The sequence below is a fragment of the Hirundo rustica genome, chromosome 4 (genome assembly GCF_015227805.2).
Source record: "Hirundo rustica isolate bHirRus1 chromosome 4, bHirRus1.pri.v3, whole genome shotgun sequence".
Classification (NCBI taxonomy): Eukaryota; Metazoa; Chordata; class Aves; order Passeriformes; family Hirundinidae; genus Hirundo; species Hirundo rustica.
This window is the reverse complement of record NC_053453.1, coordinates 74580803-74601811: the sequence shown is the minus strand read 5'-3', so window position 1 is coordinate 74601811 and position 21009 is coordinate 74580803. Positions and strand designations below refer to the sequence as shown.

Genomic DNA, 21009 nt, shown 5'->3' with positions numbered 1-21009 from the left:
GCACACATGTGACCAAACTGGCAGCCAGCTGAGGAGAACCCACAGCTGTGAATGGCACCCAGCCCTTTCCAGCGCTCTGGGAAGCTCACAGCAGGACCCTGGAGCAGGCACGGCTCCAAGGGAGCAGTGGTCACACCTCGCTCTGTGCCTGCTCCCTTCTGCTCGGTGGGTGAAACTCCCCATCCACTCAGCACAGCCTGCTAATGGGATAAAAATCTCTGCTTGTGTTTGCTCCTGGGGAGAAAAGCAGGTCTCTCCATGCCAGTTATCTCACAGACAACATCAAGCCTGGAGAGGTGGCGGGGGAAGGAAAATGTTTCCAACTGAGGAGCTGAACTGAAAATAGCTGTGGCACTGAGTCTGCCTGCTGATTACAGCAGCTCTTCAGTTAGCAGGATTGTAGAGACAAGACAACAGATTACAGAATTGGCCTTTCAGATCTTGAGGCCTGAATTCAAATTCAGCTTTAGTGCCCACAGGCGTTCGTAGGGCTGCTCATGTCCTCATTCCCATTTACAAAGTTCACAAATCATGGCATGATGCATCCCTCTTCTCCTTTTCCACTCAGACGTGCCCCTCTAGGTTCAGACTGCAAAAGACCCAAGGATAGGGGTCCCTTTAGATCAGGGTGAGGCTGTTACCAACCCCGTTAAAATCCCTAGTCTGAAGGAGCAGAAGGGTTAAACATCAGAACAAGGATGCAGTGGCAGAGCTGCTGGATCCTCACAGATGTGCAGATCAAATTGTGAGTGTATTATATGGCTGTTTGAAGAACCAGGAGCAGGATAACGGGGCTGTGCCAGGTCACGAATGACTTGTTTTAACACAGCTGTGTGAGGGAAGCTTGCATAACACCTGCCCACACTAAGCTTAAATCAAGCTGTTGTTATCAGTCCCTCACTCTCCTGCATGCTGGAAGTATTTGCAAACCAGGAGTCTGTTATTTCAAGGCCACTATAAAATGCCTATTTCTTTGGCTCAGAGTAATTAGCCTCTTCTCAATGCCTTGCTCAGGAGGTAGAAAAGCTTTAATCATACGTTTGACAAGCTGACTTTAGGGGCAAGGCTCTTTAACTTCAATTTTTGCTTTTCTCCTGGCTGCACAGTAATACACAGCCTGCCCAGCTAGCCTGTCTCGTGCTTCTGACTCATATGGTATTGTGATAATAGTGTCTAGTATCAGAGTAGTTGTTAGTGAAAGTGTCTGAAAGAACACCACATGCAGCAGCAGCAGCACACAGAATCGCAAGCATTTTATTTACTAGGCGCAGAAGAAATGCAGCAGACCAGGGTTTCAAAGCAGAACTTTGTGCACATTTGGGAGCAGGAGAGGGGAGCTCCATTTGAGGTCACGAGGCTGAATTGAGTCTGTTCAGTGTGATGCAAGAATTCAGCTCCAAGGGGCTGGTGCTTTCACAGAGCCCTGGCTCTGGGGAGACCCAAATCTCGTGGATGTGTTGCTGTGTGTGCTGATCAGTGAACTGAATTGCTGGATTGTTTGCAGTCAAGGAAAGCATCAGCCATGAGCCTTCTCACACATCCCACGGGAATCCTGCTATCAGAAAATGTCTCTGCTTCCCGAGAACTCATCTCAGTCAGGCACTGGCTGTTCAGATGGACAGGGCCTTGCTGCTGTCTTTTCTTGGTAGAATTAATGCTTAAATATTTTAAACACTACTCCTAAACTGAGTTTTCTCAAATGTAGGGAGCACACACTACTCTTCCAGCGTTCAGAGTGGTATTTCAGTTGGAAATTCTCAGTTGCTTTTTCTTTCCTACCATCTCTTTGCCTTTGTCCCTGTCACTACCCAGTTGTTCTGCCTGTCCTTTGAAATAATACATCCCAGTTTTTCCCTCATGTTCACTTTTCTTTGGTTTGGTTTTTTTTTTTTTTTTTTGCTTGGATTTTCTGCCCACAAGAGCCAGCCTCCTGGAGAATAGTTTCCTTCTTCGATACCTTCTGCACACCTTCTCATTGGCACAATTCCTGCTAAGGTCCTTGGTTGTAAGCTTGTGCAAGCTTCCTCTGGGGAAAATGCCCATTGTAAGCTACCAGGGCATGATTTCCCACCCACTGCACCACCAAAACAGTCTCTGCTGTCCAAACCCATCCTCTTATGTGCTCTAGATCTCAAATTGTAGGCCACTCACCGAGTTCTCAGGCATCACCCACCTTGAAACAGCTTTTGACAGGCAGGAATGCCATAAAACAGCCAGAGCTGCATCTCAGTCACTTTGAAGCTTAGCAGAGCAGGTGTAAAGCAGACACCTAGACTCCCTGGAGAGTTTGTGATGACCTAGGCAGATCAACTTGGAAGTAGCTTCTGTAAATTTCTGTGCTTCTCCCGGACTCTGCAGGGAAGATGGATTCACAGGGCTGTGCCCTGAAAGAGCAGAGATGCTGCTGCTGAGGGAGAGATCCTGATCAGAGTCACCTCCCCATCATGCAGGTGTATGTTTGTGTGGGTGGGCTGCTGCAGAAGGAGCTGCAGAAGGCAGCACAGGGGCTGCTTTAAAACCACATATGCGCTTAAAACCCGTGTCCTGTCTATTTTCATTCATAACAATAACTTCGTGATTATACGGGGCACAAAAAGCAGAGGGAATTTTAGTTGTTTTTACTGTCTCGAGGGCACTTCCTTGGTTGTTAGTTATTTTGTTCATGGCCAATGCTTGTATCACTTCCCAACACATTATCTACAGCGTTTGCAGCTCTCACACCCCCATTTCTAAGGCACCTGCAAGACCAGCCTGCAATAATGGAATCCTTCTGATTTTCTAGTGAGATGGTCCTGCTTTTTGTGCCCACATATAACTTTGTGGGGTTATTTCAGGAGCATTTGATGGCACTGCTGCCTGTCCTAAAATTCCTCTGCTAAAAATCATAAGGAATGAGGGAGAAGGCTTGTAGAACTCTTACAAACGTGCTGTCGTGATTTGTTTGCAAAATGCTGTTGAAAGAGTCAGATCCTCAGTAGTTTTGCTTTTCCCTCATCTTGTCTGCCCGTCCTAGAATTGGTTCAGAATTCTGTGGGGAGCCCAGGAGGTTGCTAAAAAGAATTGTACTGGCACAGGAAACACTATAAACCCTGTCCTGGCAAATAAATGCCTTGCCCTTTGGCACCTCAGTTGTTGCTCCTAGCGAGGCAAACGATGCAAAGTCATTTATCAGACAAGAAAATCAGTTTAGGAGGTCACAGGAGGATCCAGATTTGGGAGAGAGACATCTTTCACGGTGTGTTCTGGTAGCATCTCTGTCACCCTGTGCCCCAGCCAATCTGTCCTCCTTCAGCCACAGGGATTGTGGGAGTTTCTTGCATTGCCCTTGCAGGCAGATCCTCTGCCTGGAATGGGCTCCTACAGCAGACTCAGGTGTTTGCTCAGCAGCACAAGCAGTTATCCAGGGACACTGCCCCTCTTGCCCTTTTCAGCTGAGACTTAGACCCCTGTCTGCAAAGTCTGCTTTGGGGTGAGTCCCATGCCCTGGGCTTACGAGATATTTTGAGATATACCGCAGGTTATGCAAAGAAAAGCTTTGTCCTTCAGGCAGGAAATGCAAAGAGATTTTAAGTTCTGCCTTTCAAATCCAGAGCAGAACATGTGTGACACTGGCAAAGGCTGTCACTTGGCAGGGCCAGGAGTCTGACTGTGCCCATTACTTGGTCCTCTGTGCAATGTGCCTTCCACTCACTGGCTGTAATGCACAAATATTTATGGAATGCAGCAGGTTGCTGTCAAAATTGCTATAAAAAGAAGGGAAATGGCAGCTGTTCAAACTAGCTGAGGAGCTGGTTACAGTGAAATAAATCCCAGGAATTAGTACCAAGGTGATGCATTTATAGGTGTGAAGTAATCTGCATGTGGTAATGACAGATCTGTTAATCACGGGCCTGCACAATTAGTACATTTCACTCTCTCCTGTCCCCCTTCTGTAAGGTATAAATCTATGTAGCCCATAGCTACATAATGTGTATGGACATATGGTGACCCTCTGGAAGGGCAGAAGGATGAGCTAAAACAAGCCTTTATAAATAAAATATATACTTTGCAAGTCATACAGAGAAATAGATAGCCTGTCTATGAATGAAACATTTGATGATACAATAACTCCATCTTGGTACTGGCAGTGCTCCTACTTTGTGCTGCTCCATTCAGCAAAGCAGTGTTGCACTGCATCAGCCTCTGTGGAGCAGTCCAGCTCCCAGCCTGGGCTTGGTGTAAATCACAGGTCACAGGTCCTGGTGCCCTTCATGGATGGAAAGGTGTTTTTACCAAAAGCCTTTTCCTGCTTCGCTGAAGTGGCTGCAACTGGCTATTACTCCATGGCTCTTTATTCCTGTCCTTGTGCTCTGTGGCTGACCTTCAGTGAGAGTGTGAATCCAGCTCGTTCTCCTTAGGATTGCATTCACCTCTGCATAATCCAAAATTAGGTTATGCAGAGTGTCTGTGTTACATGTGTTTAATGTAATATGGTGTACAATGCTGTCCATTGTGAGTCTTGGTCTCTGAGGCCCTTAGAAAATAGTTTTCCAAGTGTTTTCACAATTTTTCTGGGTATTTTTTACTGTGCTAGATTTATTGACACGTTGTCTAAGTTCGGGAGGCACGCAACCACCAAGATCCTACACATCGTTCAAGTTCCCTTTCTTCTTCTCCTGTAAAAGCTTTTCTGTCACAGAGCTCCTTTTCAAAGCAGAAAACACTCAAGAATTCCCCAGTCACATCTACTATATTTTCCTGACAAAATCAGGACATCCATGGAAAACTGATGTCTTACCTCAGCAGTTTGTCTTCTGGATGCTGCTTGCCTTTAAGAACATAGCCACTGATTGTTCCCAAGGCACTGCATGCATGCAGCAGAATGAAAGCTGTGTCTTATTTAAATTAATGAATAAGATGAATGAGTGCAGCATTTTCAAAACAGGCGGGAGAGGAAAGCTAAGCAATATTCACATATTAATTAAAATGAGAGCTCTCCACCAGAAAAAAAATACGAGTTGATTGATATTCTGACAGCTGCCCATAGACTCATTCATGGAATGATGGGCATGAAAAGCGCCACGGGAAGCAGGGCTTTGCTGGAGACAAAGTCATTCACTTGATGCACGTACTGCTGAAGGAAGCAGCCTGGGTATTGCAATTTATTCTTGTTGTGCTTGATGGGAAAAGGAATCTTAAATCCCAGCTGGAGGATTCACAGGACTCCTCTGCTCTTTAGATTTGCTTTGCAGTTGTGCAGGGTCCCGCCTGGGAGGCATTAGCATCAGTAATAACTGTAGTGCTTAGCACTTATTGTGATGTGTTTCATCTGCACCTCTCAGAGGGGCGGACAAGGTGAGTGCAGAATTACAACCCCACCCCCCCCCCAGCAGGGAAAGTGAACAGGTTTGTAGAAAAGCTCGGTCCTATGGCCAAGGTGACACAAAAACATGAAATGGTGGGCAAGTGACTTCAGGTCCCTCTGAACTCAAACACCAGCGTGGGCAAAAGGGGTTGTTTTGACCCATATTTTGCAAATTCGTTACCAGTTGACACTGGTGTATTGGAGAAATCAGAGTCTGACTGACCATATTATGAAAGTCAATCAAATGTATTGTTGTTTTTGTTTTTTTTTAAATCTGAAAGCTCAATGCAAGGCTCTTTCACTATGAATACTGCTGGATAGTCACGCTGTTTCTAGCCGGGTACCTCACCCAAGGACGTAAAGTAAATGTCTTTTTTAACTTGTCTATGCAACAGAGGGACACATCAGCATGGCATTCAGAAAATCTGTGTTAGGAATCTATCTGCCTCTGTAGTTTAACTCAAACAGCTAAATCAGAGAGGGGAAGTCGGACAACATGAATAGCCTCCAATATACCCAGGTTTATAGTTAATGTCCAGATCTGCAAAGTCATGTAGTAACATGTCCCATTAAAATCTGTGAAAATTTTGTTTTGTCTGTGTTTCTGGAATTGGGCATCCTTTGCCCGAGCATGATTGCCTCTGTGTCTTAAAATGTCACAGTATTAAAGTGAGATTCAGCAAGAAGCGTGACAGCGTTATATAATCCACGGAAATAAATCTGAATATTAAAATTACTTCCACTGCCAAGATGACAAGCATTTCATAAATGCAAGATGCAAGAGTGGAAATGATATTTCTGAACCGGGAAGCAAATATTGTTCCCCGAGTGTGCGAAGGAAGAATTGCCTCAGGACTGCACAGAAGGGTATTTTCTTGTGCCAGCTTTCTGTTTCAGTGGTTGGCTGTCTTCTGGCAACCTGCCATCCAATAATTCATTGCATGCCCGTGGGGCATTTCATTGGAGCAGGGACATATGTTAGTGCAAGAGTAGGGCTGGTATCAGTGTTTGATGCCAGTGACATGGAACAGAGGCTCTCAAAGGGTCTTGCACATCTGCCTAGCCAGTCACAGACTGCAGACTCTGCTCTCATTTTTCTCTGTCTGTTAGCTCTCAGAGCTAGAATTAACATAGCACGAAGCACTTTTCAGATTGGTTTTTAAGGAAGCTGATATATGGCTTTTGTTGCTGCTTTAACTGCTGCAACTGTGTAAGTGATGTGAAGTTGGAGTTTAGGCTGTCCAGGAGAAGAAGTCTACTTTCAGTGATGAGCCACACTGTGGCAAGATGTAAGAAGTGCAAAGGCTTCAAAGGGAGCTGGAGAGAGAATATCAAACCCATTGGTCCTTGTGATTTGCACTCTGTTGAGACCATGAGATACATGACTGCCTTTAAAAAGTTGTTTCGCTTCCTGTTTAAAAAAATGGCCATCTGTGCTACCTAGAGAATATGTAACTAATGGGAGATTTCGTCAGCTCCAGTGGGTTACAGACACAATGGTGAATCTAAAAAAAGGAGATTCCCATGTAAGCAAAGCCACCAGGATTTGTATCAGCCTTTGTGTATTTTTTGCCTTTGTCTCAACTCCCAAAATTACAGGGAGGAAATGGCCATTGAGATGGCATTGTCTGTATGCCATGGTCCTAAACACAGCTCTGGTCTGGACTGGAGCCCACCATTTGGGAAAAAAACATCTCTTCCTGATTAAAACATTCCTGTGGCGGATTTACCACCAGCATTCTCGGTACATGGCTCCAGTAATTAATTACCCGGACTGCAAAAAATGCCTGCCTTGTTTCTAGACTGGAGCCAGGGTGTGGGCACAGGGTCTGGCTTCTCCGAGAACTGAGTCAGATAAGAAAAGCCATCTGGGCTATATTTGGTCTACTTCCTCTCATATCCAGCCCCAGTTTGTGCACAACTCTTCTGTCTTCTGGTTTTGTTAACTGGCCCGAATGAACCTCGCAGCGCTGCACACCTGATTACCCATGGCAATGAAGGTGGTGTGAGGTGCCAGGTAAAGAGGTTGCGCTTCTGAGAGCACATGGCATTGGGGAACTCTGCCCTAACGTCCCTTCTGTCCTAACCTCTATCCTCTAGACCATCATTCCTCCAATAATTCATATCATCCTAATACTCTTGATTGTCCTTAACGCTTTCCATCGGTGCAGTGTAATGAGCTGCTGTGAGGTGGTGCCAGCTAAGTGGTCCGTGGGGTCTCTTCAGCCCAAGTGCCACTGCACCTGCATCTCTCACTTCACTGAAGGCTGGCTTTCTGCAGCAGTAAGGTCAGGGAAGTACGAGGTACACTCTAAGATGTCTCCGGGATATGACCCCTAAACTTAAATTCGTTAAATTCATGTTCTCAAGAGCCAGATATAACAAAAGAAGAGAAAGCAAATGAGAGTTGTGGTCTGATGATCTGTTAGTGATATTTCATACCTCCGTATACCTTTGTTTTGCATTTTTCACTTTTAACTCACGTGATTAAATTTTGAGACAGAAGTGGATATCATGTGTAAGCTGAGTTCCTTGTTTTTTTTTCTTTTGCCTGTCACTGGCTGCATGTTCTCTGTTGATGTCTTGTTCCTGGTACTTGACACTGACCATCTTGTCTGTGAAAGGAAGCCCTCCAGCTGGTTTGCCTGATGCGAAGAGAGGAAAGTTTGCTTGGTTTAGTCACTCCACAGAAAGCCATGGTAATGTTCTGCTGCACTCTGTGTCCACAGTGCATGTGTCTGTGTGTCTGTGTATCCCTGTGCAGCCTGCCCTACAAATCAGCTCGGTATTCTCCTGCATGTGTGTGCCCGGCTTTGTCTGTTGCTCGTGCAATGTCCTCTTCATGCACTCAGGGTAACAAGCTGCCCTGCAAATCAGTCTCGTGCTAGTGCCTTCAAAATTGTTTTCCATTTGCAAATATGTCTTGGAAGTGTTTTACCTCATCTTCCAAACTGACTTGTGAAATATCAGCATTTTGTTTTTATTCCTGCAGGGCTTACTCTGGACACAGAAATTTAATTATGAATGTTGGTATTTTCTCATAGCTTACTTGACTCTTTCATGTATATCAGAACATGAATTCGGTTTATTCCTTAATTTGTCTTTTCAAACAGACAAGATTATTGAAACATCTGTCTTCATAAAGGAGCAGGCACCATTAGAGTACAATATTTCATAGGTCAAGAGTGCTAGAGAGTCCATTATTTCGTGTGGTCCTAAGAACACTGTACGAAAATTTTAGATTTCCCAAGAAGGGTGTTGGAGGTATGTGAATTGTTGTGATGGGATAAAGGAAAGCTAGTTCATTTTGAGGGACATTTCTACCACAATGCTTTCAAAGCAGTAACCCAGAACGTTTTTGAAAGGACCTTCTGATGTCTTTTTAGCCCCTGAAAGAAGACCGTGGCCCCATGAGCATCTGCCCAACTGAAATGCAGAACCTATTTCTTCCACACTGGCTCACTTTGCACCAATGACCCACAAATAGACATATCCTTACTACTGAGTTACATATTCCTACAGGCTATCAGGAATCTCTCCAACAGCTAACAGCAGGTGCTCTCGAGCCTCATCTGAGGGATGTACCCAACAGCTAATACAGGTCATGTTCTGAAGTTTTATTAGGCTCCTGGGAGATCTGTTTAACTCCTCCATCATTCAGTCTTAAGTGTAATTTTTTCATTTGTTTTGTGTATTCCAAAAAGGGTGAGGAGGGAACAGGACACATACTGGATCCTATCCATTTTCCTACCTTTAACTGAATTATTTTGTATAAATAGTGATTGGAGCTTATGCAGGAGCTCTGAGCAACTGGGGAAGTGCAAATGGTGTGGGTTTGTGGGATTTTTTATGGTCTGTAGAAGCAAGTAAAATCTTGAGGTTTGATGACAGCTAGAAACAAGTTCTTGAATCTAGATGAGAGAGGTTCACACCTAAGGTTGCTTTCACTTGATGTTTGTGCCACAGTACCTCTGTAAAAGCCTGGAAAGTTCTGTCCAGTTCTTAGCTGTGAGAGCCAATATAAAGCTGCACCATAGTCCATATCTGGGTGGCTCAGAGGGTCTGAATTTCTCATACCTCTAGGTCCAATTTCTAGGTGTAAGGTTAAATCACATTCATGGTTGGTAAATGACAGATGAGCCATCAGTATTCTTCACGAGGTATTTGCTATCACGCTAACAGAAGCTGTTTATCTGCATGCATTTCAATCCTGGTACCTTTTATTTGTATTCTAATCATTGCACAAAAGTTTAGACAGGGCAGTGAGCTGGTTGGGCTGCTGCAGGTAAAGAGGCATTTTTTTTAAAAGTTCAGTGGAATCAAACGAAAGCTTCTTGTTGGGTTTGTCAAGCTTTTTACTTCCCAGTGGTTCTCATTCATAAAATTTCCAGGAGCTGACTCTGAAAGAAGGAGAGCAGCTGCTTCTTCCCTTTTCTTTAGCATTCGAGCAACTTTTTTGTTCCTGAAGTCTACCTGCCCAACCTGCTCTGTAGAGGGAGGCACTACACTTGCTCAGCAAATCGTTTGATCCCCAGGAGCTGCAGCTGAGGGTCTTTTCACGAAGCCAGCTCCTTCAGTCAGGTGCTCATTAAGAGATGGGCCAGGCTCTAATGGGCTCCCCTCTCCTTCCCTTCCCTTTGACTCTTGCAGTGAGCATGCCCACCAGCGAGACCGAGTCCGTGAACACCGACAACGTCCCCGGAGCGGATATGGAAGGGGAGAACTGCGGCGCCAGGCTGGCGTGAGTACCCGCACACGGATCACCCGCATGGGGCTTGGGGGAAAAGCCAGGGCACGTGTCGGGCTTCTCAAGGTGAACAAAACCCACAGGTGGTGAAAGGAGAGGCCCAGGAAAATCTCTTGATTGGGGTTCTTGTCTTAATTGCGACGTAAGCTCGCTCTGGACTGTCACTGCCAGGTTGGAGGTGACATATGCACACACACGCACACAATCAGGATAACAGCGGCATCTCCTCCTTTATTCTGTGTGTTCTCCAGTTTATATACTCTTAGCAAAGCGTGATCTTAAGTCATTGACTACATCACAATAACTTATTTTATTCATTGGTGCAAAGCAGTTAATGTCAGTATAACTGGTAAAATTTCGCAAAGAATTAATAAGGCACATCTACACGTTAACATATGCACATAGTCTAACTACAAAAATCCTTCCTGTATCTTTTTAAATCACTTTTCATGCTGTTGACCTTGTCTTCTTCCTTGCTATGGATACACTCAGAAACCATCAATTGTTATTTCTTCTACTAACTCAGTTTTGCTGGCAGCTGTCAAGCCCCTCCACACTGGACATTAGTGAAGAACCACTTGTTTTACACAGATGTAAATAAGGAACAGAGTGCCCAGGATAAGCAGAGCTGGTTTTGCATGATAGCTAAAAGAGGAGCTGGTGGATAGCAGCATTCTTATTTTAAAATCCCTCATCGGTGATAGACTTTCAAAACCAGTATATGTAGACTGAAGAGTGAAAATGACTGGTCTATTTTAATTTTTCTAAAGATTCTTGTACACTTTACAGTGTCTTGTAATAGCAATACATTGAGGGTAGCTCCCATCCTGCAGGCTGAATTACACCCAAATGCTGAACAGAGTACTGTAGTGACAAAGCAATACTACAGTTAGGAGGGATTCATGCCTCCTTGAAATTATACCATTGTAATTAGTGGAGATGCTCAAGAATGTGTGAGATAGCAGTTATGACATGCCATAATATGTGGTGTATTTTTTTTAGCCTCACAGAGAGCAAGTATAGGCAAGAGGAGTCCTTCAAGAGTCAGTCAGTGACTTACAAGCCCCAGGAGAAATTACTTGTGATCACTCTCCACCTGTTGTTGGGAACCTGCTGAGCCTTTTAGTTTAGATTATGAGCCCTTTCCTGCAAGAACCAGGCTAGATGTGTTCACAGCACAGGGGTAGCCCTATCTTGGCATCCCCCAAGTTGCTTGTGCTCTTGGCACAGTACAGGAAGGATCAGCTGGATCCACTTTGGAGAACCATCTTTCTCCTGCAGCTATGGCTCACATAATCACAGAATGGGGCAGGTTGGAAGGGACCACCCTGGCTCACCTGGTCCGCAGCCAAAGCTGACCCCAGCCCTCCCATCTCCAACAAGGCCTTCCCTGTTTGTTAGTATGAGGTTGAGCAGCACACCATTCCTGGAGGGAACTTCCACTGCCTGTGTCAGAAGGTTGTCATCATTGCTTTGCAGGAACCTCCTGGTCTGGCTGTGCTTTGCTGTGTTGCTTCCCCAGAATATGTCAGAGTAGTGAAGTCCCTCATAGGTGTGCACACAGCTCCAAAAAGGATGGCAGCAGTTCCTCTAAGGTTTCATGTATTTTTAATATTACAGCTTGCATTCATTTAATGTTCTTCATCCCAAAGGATCCCAAAGCACTTTATGAACTGTAAATGCAGGGATTGTTTTCACAGCATTAGAGTTCAGCCACCTTCAGGGTAAAATGTGACAGGTGTTTAAAAACAACAGGCACAAGTGTTTAAGGGGTTGTGTGAGGGATAACTTGCTTTGCGCCGAAACTGCTTTGGGAATTTTGGCAACCAGAACACAATTATCTTGGCTGGAATGTGGCCAGGAGGGCTGAAGTTAAACCCAACTCTAAATGTAATCATGGCTTAGAATGGAGTTTACTTAAAATAGCCCAGCGTGCTCACGGGAGAATGGCAGTACCCTGATTTGGCAGTAGGAGAAGGGATGGCTAAGTCCAATATATTTTAGGGGAAAAGACATAGGAAAATTACAGCAAAACGGAGCTTCATTTCTTCTTCTCATGCTGTAAATGTTAAAACAGGACCCAAAGGTTCAGCAGAGCAGGACATGTAAGATTCAGGGAGATAAACAGTTGCCTTGCCACTTTTCACTTCATCTGGTAAAGGGTGATGTATAGTAGGCAGATTGAAGTCTGTTCTTGAGAAGGGTTTGTTTAGTCCTTACCCAAGGACAGCTGAGATCCCCAAGGCCTCCCTCAGATTGCTTTTCATCTCTAAGAGATGGATAGGCTCCTTCCTCCATGAAAATGAATGGCTGCATCATTGAATATGAAATTCTGGGGTGAGACACAAACTTTGCCAATGCTGCCTGCTTTTGTGAAATGTTTGCTTCAAGCTCGTGAATCTGCAAATTTCTTAGTTATGAGGCAATTCAGACCTGCCTCTGATTCTCAGGCTTAGAATCCTTTCTGGTTTCTTTCACACACTTAGGCAGACAGATAAACCAGTGCCGTTGTTTCAAGAAGTATTAAGTACTCTTCTTTTTACTGAGTCCCCATTCAACATGCCCCCCCCCCCCCCCCAATAGGTAAATATTCCTTCTGGAATATAGAATATAAAATATAGAATATAAAATATAAAATGTAAGCAAGGATCTATTTGAATGAGTTTTCTCTTTTATTGGAACCTGACTAAGAATCAGATTTTGGCCCAGTGTTTGAGAACAGTCAAAATTCATGTGGGAAGTCCGCTGAGCTTTTCAAAAAGGTTTCTCAGCAAGTACTAGATTTCCAGTACTAGCATTAATAATTATAGTCATGTCATCCTGATTTGCTCTAGCTGAAGATTAGGCCAGGACTTTTGTCTCTCTGTTTTTGCAGTTGGAATGGTTAGCCAAGATTTTTGTTCAACGGTTGAGTTTCATCTATTGCAGATGAATCTCAATATTTTTACCAGCATCCCGTGGCCATGAGTCCCCATTGCTTTGCTATAAACACTCTTTCCCAGAGGGCAGAGGCTGCTCTGGGCAAGCTGCAACCAGACATGACTGAAGCAGCATGGGGCTTTCAAGTCAAAGGCAATATATTTATTTCTTTATTGACATCAGGCTGCCTAGGGCGTTTAACCACCCCAGCACCACCAGTACAGCTACAGGCTGAGCTTGCCATCAAAATGCACCCCTGATAAAAGGGAAAATATGCCCAGGAGACGGAAAGAAAAAGCTTTTTCATTGAAGGCAACTTGGAATTTCTCACCATTCTTTCTGTTCTTTTAAAATCTGTAGAGTTTTGGAAGGCTGGGTCTGTGACTGACAGAAAGATCTGCTTGAGAATCCAGGCTCAAATGTGCCTTTTGGAGAAGGAGACAGCCTTCCCTGACAGCCTTTCTCAGCTCCACAGAGACATATGCTATGTGAGATCAGGAGAGTACCTCTCAAACACAAACTATTGTCTACTGATAAATTGTCTCAAAGACGCTTTTATTTCTCTAGTATCCATACTATAGAAACTGCCTCTGTCAACTGTCCTGTCTGGAGTAATGCCAGCCTTCAAGGCAGCAGGAGTTTCAGGAGGAATCTAACAGCTGATCTCTCTTGACTTGGTGTGTAAAACCAATTTTTTTAGAACTAAAACAAAACAAAATTAATTCCTAATGATTTCTGGTGTGATTCTGCCGGCAACAGGAGTGCTGCGGCACAGCACAGTTCACTTCCTAAGGCTATCCACTTTATCAGGCATCTGAACTTGAAAATGGCTTTTCAGGCTTCCATGGGACATTAAAAAGCATCCCACAACTTCCACAGGATATTACTCCTGTCATGGTGTTGCCTTATACTGGGCTGACATCTGCCCTGCCGTAGGAGCACAACAGCTTTTATCCTCAAGGACAGCATTTGGAAGTCCAGCTTATCCTGCTTTGATGTGTCACAGCTTTCCTGACCTGTTGCCTCAGGGTACAAAGGAACACATTTCCCCTGCAGCAGGCACCAGTGGGACAAACCCAGACCCAGGAGCAGTGGGGCTCTGTTTACAGGATATTCTTACACCCAGGGCTTCCCAATAGCCAGTATTTTCCCTGAGCCTCTGGGGTTACTGCTGTGCAGGACTCCGATTCCTGAGGACAGGCTATTGCTCATAATCAGGAGTAATCTGTTCTCTGCAGGGTGTCAGCACGTATAATCTTCCAATACAAGCAGAATGATAATTTTCTAGTACAACCATACAGATCTGGAGTGCCACAATAGAGCTTGCTTTTATACATATGCATTACAAAAAAAAAAAAAAAAAAAAAAAAAAAAAAAAAAAAAAAGACCTTTGTGGAAACTAATGCTTCATAGAGCCTCAATAGAAAAGTGAAGCACTTGAGCTCAAAGGGGAAGAGAGCTTATAATTATCTGCTTTCACTGAAACAATAACCCACTTGGCATTTTTGCCTTGGCCAGGGTTCCTATACATATGGGGGACAGTTCAATTGCTTTTCCACCAAAGACAGCTCAAACAATAAAACAGGATAAACCAAAATGAACAACTTACACTGGCTTTTCAGCTGATAACAGTGTGTCCTGAAAATTTTATGAGCAATGGAAGGTTTCCCTGGCAGCTGAATTTCTCTCTTGGTCCTTTTCTGGCATGGAAGTTAATTCCTGTGCAGTTCTTGCAATAATCAGCATAGGAGCCAGTGGTAAAGGTAGAAGTTTTCTTGCAGGTTTGCTGTAGTTTCTGATGGTTTTCACCTCATGAGAAGATGGGCTCCTTGTGATGTGATGGAACCAAAGCTCCCATCACATCAGGAAGAGAAGTCTGCCAAAATCTCTGAAAAAACCACTGCTGACTGCAGCAGGAAAACTCCCAGGATCAGCCCTTATGTGTCAGTCTCAGATGCTGCTCTCCAGCTTACTATGAGCAAGGTGCTTTTAAATATTCACAGTCAGCTCTAGGTGTGTGTCTAAAGGACAGTGACATGCCCTTATGGAAGAGGAATTTTCTTCCTGCCTCAGATTCTGTGACAGGTCTTTCCTGTGACTTACCACAGGGAGAGCAAGATTATTTACTGAATGCTTAAGTGCTGGCCTCTTTTCCCAGCCTGTAAGGAAGCCTGTTGAATAGCAAACCAACTCAATTTTATGCTAGACAGATCCAATTTTCTTAAGGCTATTCTATAGATTCTTAGTGTGCCACCTTACCAGTAACTGCAGGAATGCACCACATTGCACCAAAACAGAATCCACGTCACACCAGGGCTGCCTTCTCACAGAGCTAAAATCTGTAAGATACGGCCAGTGAAGCTCTTTGGGTGTTCTCTAAAGTTGTACATAACCTAGAAGCACAGTAAAGTCCACCTCTGTGTTGCTGTTCTTCTGACAGCTTTTGCTGGTATCCAGAGGCTTTTGGGTGTCCTTATGAAGACGTGGTTGCCTCGAAGTTGGGATCATACACTATAAAAGTAGCTGTGATCAGAAAGTTAAATAATGGTCGTGTTTGATAATGTCCACACCCAGAAAACAGCTGCAGTGTGGCCTTTGTGTCATGCTGGGTGACCTACATGATTTTTCCAGAGTTGTCTGCTGTGTGTACCATTCCACAGAACCCTCAATCCCTGCCACACAAAACTGTCACATCCTTCACAAGCGCCTTCTCTGGTGTCCACCACGAACAGGGAAATGAAGACTTTATCTCTCAGAATGTGGGATATCTCATGACATTTGAGTTATGCTGATTATTCAGAGTTTATGTTGATAAAAACCTTCAAATTTCACCGTCTTATCTGTGTGTTGTACATAGCTATGTAAGGTTGGAGGAGTTCTAGAGAGTTTCAAAGACAGCCAGTCAAACAGTAGAGATCTGATTTTTGTGCTTGTCTTTCTAAAAGACAAGCTGAGTTACATGGTTCCTGTGATAAAAGCACTCAGTAGTGATCTGAAGTGGTTTTCATTAGGCTCCTGTACCATCATTTTAAACAAGAGTTTCTCAAGACATTCCAGAGTTGGACACAATTGGAGCCACCCTCTTTCTCCCAACGACATAAACCTCCCAGGACACCAGAGACGCAACAGATCCATGTGCAAACTCAGCAGAGAATCTGGTCCACTCTGCACCCATAAAGTGCCAGCTTGGAGTGTCACAGACACTGTGGCAAGGCCCTGTTTCCAGGGTATTTGATAGCCCCTAGTGATGCCATAAAACCATTTTTTTAATGTGGCATTGGTAACCCAAGTTCTGGGGAAAAAAAAATTTAATCACAAGAGTCATTTGAAAAACGTGTTTCAGATTCGTGCATAATGTTTCCAGAAACGTTTGTTACACAGTTTATTTCCAAAATTCCATTTTGCTCTCTGAATCTACCTCTAAATATAAATCTAATCCTCCTTCCTTGTCCTGTTCTATATATATAGCACACCCACATGTGATAAAGCCTTCTGCCACAGCAGTAAGGCAAGGTGGAGGGAGGGGGATGAAGGCTGTAGGTAACCTGTGGGAGCACTGAATGCACTTGGCTGCTGTTCATAATGCTCCAAAGATATAATTATCACATGCATGATGAGTACTACACCTGCTGCATCTCTTTTGCTTAAATAAATGAAAGATTTCAGTGCTGCCTCACTGGAAAACCATTAACCAGGGAGGTCACCAGAGGATTTCACATTCCCTGTCCTTCCCTTTCCAACTCTCTCACTTGCTCTCTCACCCTCCTTCTCTATCCCTGCCAAACTATTCCTATCAAAATCCTCACCACCTCCTTTCCAGTGCTCAGCTTTCTGCTTCGTTGTGATTTTTACATCTTTTCGCTTCCCGTCTTTGAACCTTCTTTCCTGTTGCCTGTAAATCTGCTCCATTACCGTTCGTAGGTAGCGATTATCGAGCCAGAATTCTCAGTGAGAAGCAGGAACAGCTTTAACATTAAGGATGTGTTTTGTAGGTGCTTCCCTTGGCATCCTTGTTAGAGCTTGCTTTGTCTCTGCAGCATAATTTAGCATTCTGCCCTGCCGGTGCGCTATTTCTTCTTTCTCAGGAGTCTTGCACGTGTCTGTAACCTCACTGCTGCCCAGTGTGTGGCCTAGACAAGCTGCCTGTGACGCAGCAGGGACAAGGTATTTGGGTATTTGGTGGAAAGCCTTTTTTCTTTTTTTTTTGGCTCAGCCCATCTGCTGGTGAAAAGTTCCCCCTGACTAAAACCTCTTCCACATGAGGAGCATGACCTTCCACTGATTGCTTGTCAGTCACCGATGTCCTCGAGCAGGGACAGGACCATTGTTGAGGCTGCCACAGTCAGAAGTGTTAGATGCTTGGAGAGTTACATTCTCCCCTCTCTGCTAACAGCAAATCCAATTTTAGGGCAGTGCAGTAAGACCTCTGCTGACTGCTGTCAACAATGACTCACTTTCCATCGCAGAGGGAACCTGAAGGAACGCAGGAGAAATACTTTTATCCTAGTCATTCCCCAGATTCTCCTTTCTGCTGCTGTCGGTGGGAGATTCTGCAGCTTCCTAAGTCACCTCTGACTCACACCATTTATTTCATTTATTTCTCTCTGAGCACCATTATGGATTTACCAAAAGACAGCCAAAGTGTTCAAAGGCCTTACAGGACACGTGTCAAGCAGAGCAAGGTAGTGCTTTAGGAACTGGGGCCTGTTTCTAGCTTTGCCTGTGACTTCACGTAAAAGATTAATGAGATTATTCAGGTGAATAAACCCAAATGCATGGAATTAGATATTTAAACACATATGTAGTGGGAACATGGCCAAATTTTCAGGAATGCTTAATTCTCAAAATTTTGTTGATAACAACAGAATCTGTTATTGTACAGACCCATTTGAATGCAAACCCAATTTACATAGAAAACCAAGGCAAATAAGTGTTACTATCTAAGTTTGAAAATATTTGTCATGTTCTTCCTTCAATTACCAGGGAAAAAAAAGCATTATTTTCACCATTATTATTTCATTATGTGCTTATAGATCCTGAAGTGACCGGTGATATGGGAAAGCAACAAGTGTGTCTGTATAAAGTCATACATATTTAATAAATAAATATAAGGAAAAAATAGTGACTAAAAATAGACAAAACTAGTCATACTTGAGTAATAAATTTGGTAGCAGGTTTAGAGTTCACTGGTATCAATAGGTGGTAGAATCCCACCATGGCATGACTTCTGCTTCATGAGTCCCACCAAAACACAAGATTTGGTTATTGGGGAATTCTAGCCATGCCCAGTGCCTACATTGACTGACAACCGATGCAAGGGGAAAACAGCATGGATTTAAAAAAGCATTGAGCTTAACTTTGTTTCTTTCTATTGCTATTTTCACAAAAGCTTGGGAGGTGTGGGACAGCTTCAGAGACTCTAATGGCAATTCTTGTCTTTCAGGCATCGGATCTCAAAATCAAAATTTAGGTAAGTAAAACTGACTTTTGCTTTTCCTCCTTTTTACCATTTTTGTTCTTTTCTGAAATAATTTACACCAGCATCACTGGGATGCGCTGGTGACTCTAGGAGATCCTGCTAAATCTGTCAGATTTTAGTCATAAACTTCTTCTTAGTTTCACACTGAAATAAGGCACGGAGAGTACTGACTAATGAAGTACCTATCTATGCTACCTGTGTGTCTCAAACCACAAAATATAAAATCAGAAATAAAAAGCCAGTTCAACCACACGATTATACTGCATCCGTCTACGTCAACCCTGTCAGTTCAAGGCTCTCTTTGTTGAACTTCTCTGTTTTGCTGGATTGTAAAGATTTCAGCTGATGAAGCTGGCGTCTTGTTTGTGAAATTGTCCCATTCTCCCTGGGACATGGGGAGCTTCTCTGGTGGTGTTTGGTTTTTTGCTGACTTGGAGCTTCTGGAAAAGTGAAGCAGTCCCAAGATGGCTATTTCTGGGTTTTCACTGGAGAGGCTGACTGACCTCGTGGAGCTCCTTAAGGTCCATTTCCACACCTTTGGTAGGAGCTCAGCTGCCTCCATAACCCTGAATTCAAAGTCAGTTTTATGAAACACTAAATGAATTTTCAGAATAACTGGAGGGAGTGCGTAACTGAGTCCTTCTGCTTACCTGAGGAGCAATGAGTAATGTCCATTTGGGAAGCACATATGTGACATCCCCACATAGAGAGCATAGGTGTAAACACAGGAAACACCATACATTGTCGTGTGCATGCACATTTGTGCACAAGTGCGCACAGAAACCCGTGAGACTGCAAAGAGTTTAATGGCAACGTTAACATCTAAGTGTGGCGCCCACTTTGGAAGTCGGGAAGGTTATTTCTTGTCCCAGATCCGCTGCAAAACACACAATGTATCTGTGATAGACTAGGTGCCTTTAAGAATTGCATAGGTAAAGCACCCTAGATTTGAACACCTCTTAAAACGTTGTAGCAAAATTCTTGTTCACGTTGTGTTTACATGGTCTGGCTTTAGTTCCTGTAGATGAGAACCCTGGTCTCAGGCATGGCTGTAGTTTGCCCCTGAAAATTATACACGGGACAAGAGTAGCCAAGAAAAGTTCTTTCTCCTGCAGCACCGTGTATGTGTGTGTCACTTCAGACACACACACATATGTATGTAGTATCTATATAAAACTATTAGATTTATTATACAGTGGCAAGTGTTGCCTGGAAACTGGTTGCTATGCAAGTTAAATTCTGAAGAGTAGGAGGTGTGTAATTAGCTTTAAATATCTTCTGTGGTTAGTAATTACCCAGAGAAATCAGTGACACAAGGGGACGTGTTCATGGAAGGCAAACTTTGAAAACTCTCCTGATTAGCAAATGGTACCCTTAGTTCCAGGCATGAAGGTGAAGTGCTTAAGTCCCCTAAATCTGGGGATTTTTTTCAGAACTAGCCCTTGTATTGGGCTTACCCCTGAATGTTGCTGAATGCTGGAAGTGTTCTTTGGATTTTATTTGACCTCACCTCTCCTTCAGCTCCATGTGATAGACTATCCTGAGGCTGGGCAAGGTGCCGTTTTCAGGCCACAAGCATCAAGTACAAGGAGAATATTTGTTTTTTGTGGCAACAGAGCTAAAAAAAAAATCTCTTGGGGTTTCTGCAGTGGATGTCTTACTCAAATTAAGATATTGCTTGAAGCTCTTGCAAACTGGTTTAGGACAAACTTTATTCCTGTAGCTATAGGAAGGATGTTCACAAGTGTCGACTCAGATGAGAGAGTGTTCCTCAGGGTGAACTTGAGTTACTCCCTGCCATTCTTGAACGATAAATCAAGACTAGAGTCTCCCTTGACAGAGAGCTGCAGTAGCCTAAAGATCCCTCTCTGAACTTTCCCTTCTTCAATTTTTCAAGTCGCTACTGGCGCCGATGGAATCGATTCTGCAGGAGGAAGTGCCGTGCTGCTGTCAAGTCCAATGTTTTCTACTGGCTGGTGATCTTCCTCGTGTTCCTCAACACCCTCACCATTGCCTCTGAGCACTACAACCAGCCAGACTGGCTCACAGAGGTCCAAGGTGAGGAGGAGCTGCTGGTTCTGTTCATTATGGTCGGTGTCAAAAAATGGGGGCTGAGGGAAGATCTGGTGCATTGAACCACACGAGGTAAAAGGAGTGTACACGGCTCCAAGCAGTCCTGTGTCCATGGAGGGTCCTAAATAATACAATAAACTTATCTGCCTGCGGTGGGAGAAGTTACAGGAAAAATGTAAATACCTCCTTTCCACCCAAAGCAGTGTTCCATTGGGTGCTTATGCCAAATTTATATTTGCATATAGGAGCTTATGCCAAATTTATATTTGCAGCAGCTGGATTCCCAATTTATGGATAGATACTGGGAGCCCCACATTGTCCTAGGTTTCCCCTGAAATGGCGCTTGCCATAAATCCTAATTATTAGGGAGGTGATGAAGAGTGATTTGTAAAGTTCTTCTGTCTGCAGAACAGCTGAATTCTCTCTGGAGGTGAGAGCAGCTGAAAA

The 21009-nt window shown here is 43.9% G+C and overlaps 1 protein-coding gene across 2 annotated transcripts in view; it reads left to right on the top strand.

The window, feature by feature from the left end:
• CACNA1C (calcium voltage-gated channel subunit alpha1 C) overlaps positions 1-21009 on the top strand; it is a 463700-nt gene that overhangs the window by 340131 nt on the left and 102560 nt on the right. Inside the window, exons 10-13 of one of the 2 annotated variants that reach the window (XM_058420136.1) lie at positions 7969-8043; positions 9995-10085; positions 18454-18480; positions 20387-20547. In XM_058420136.1, the coding sequence (XP_058276119.1) occupies positions 7969-8043; positions 9995-10085; positions 18454-18480; positions 20387-20547 (354 nt within the window). The remainder of the gene's footprint in view (positions 1-7968; positions 8044-9994; positions 10086-18453; positions 18481-20386; positions 20548-21009) is intronic. The other variant, XM_058420137.1, reaches the window with a different exon arrangement.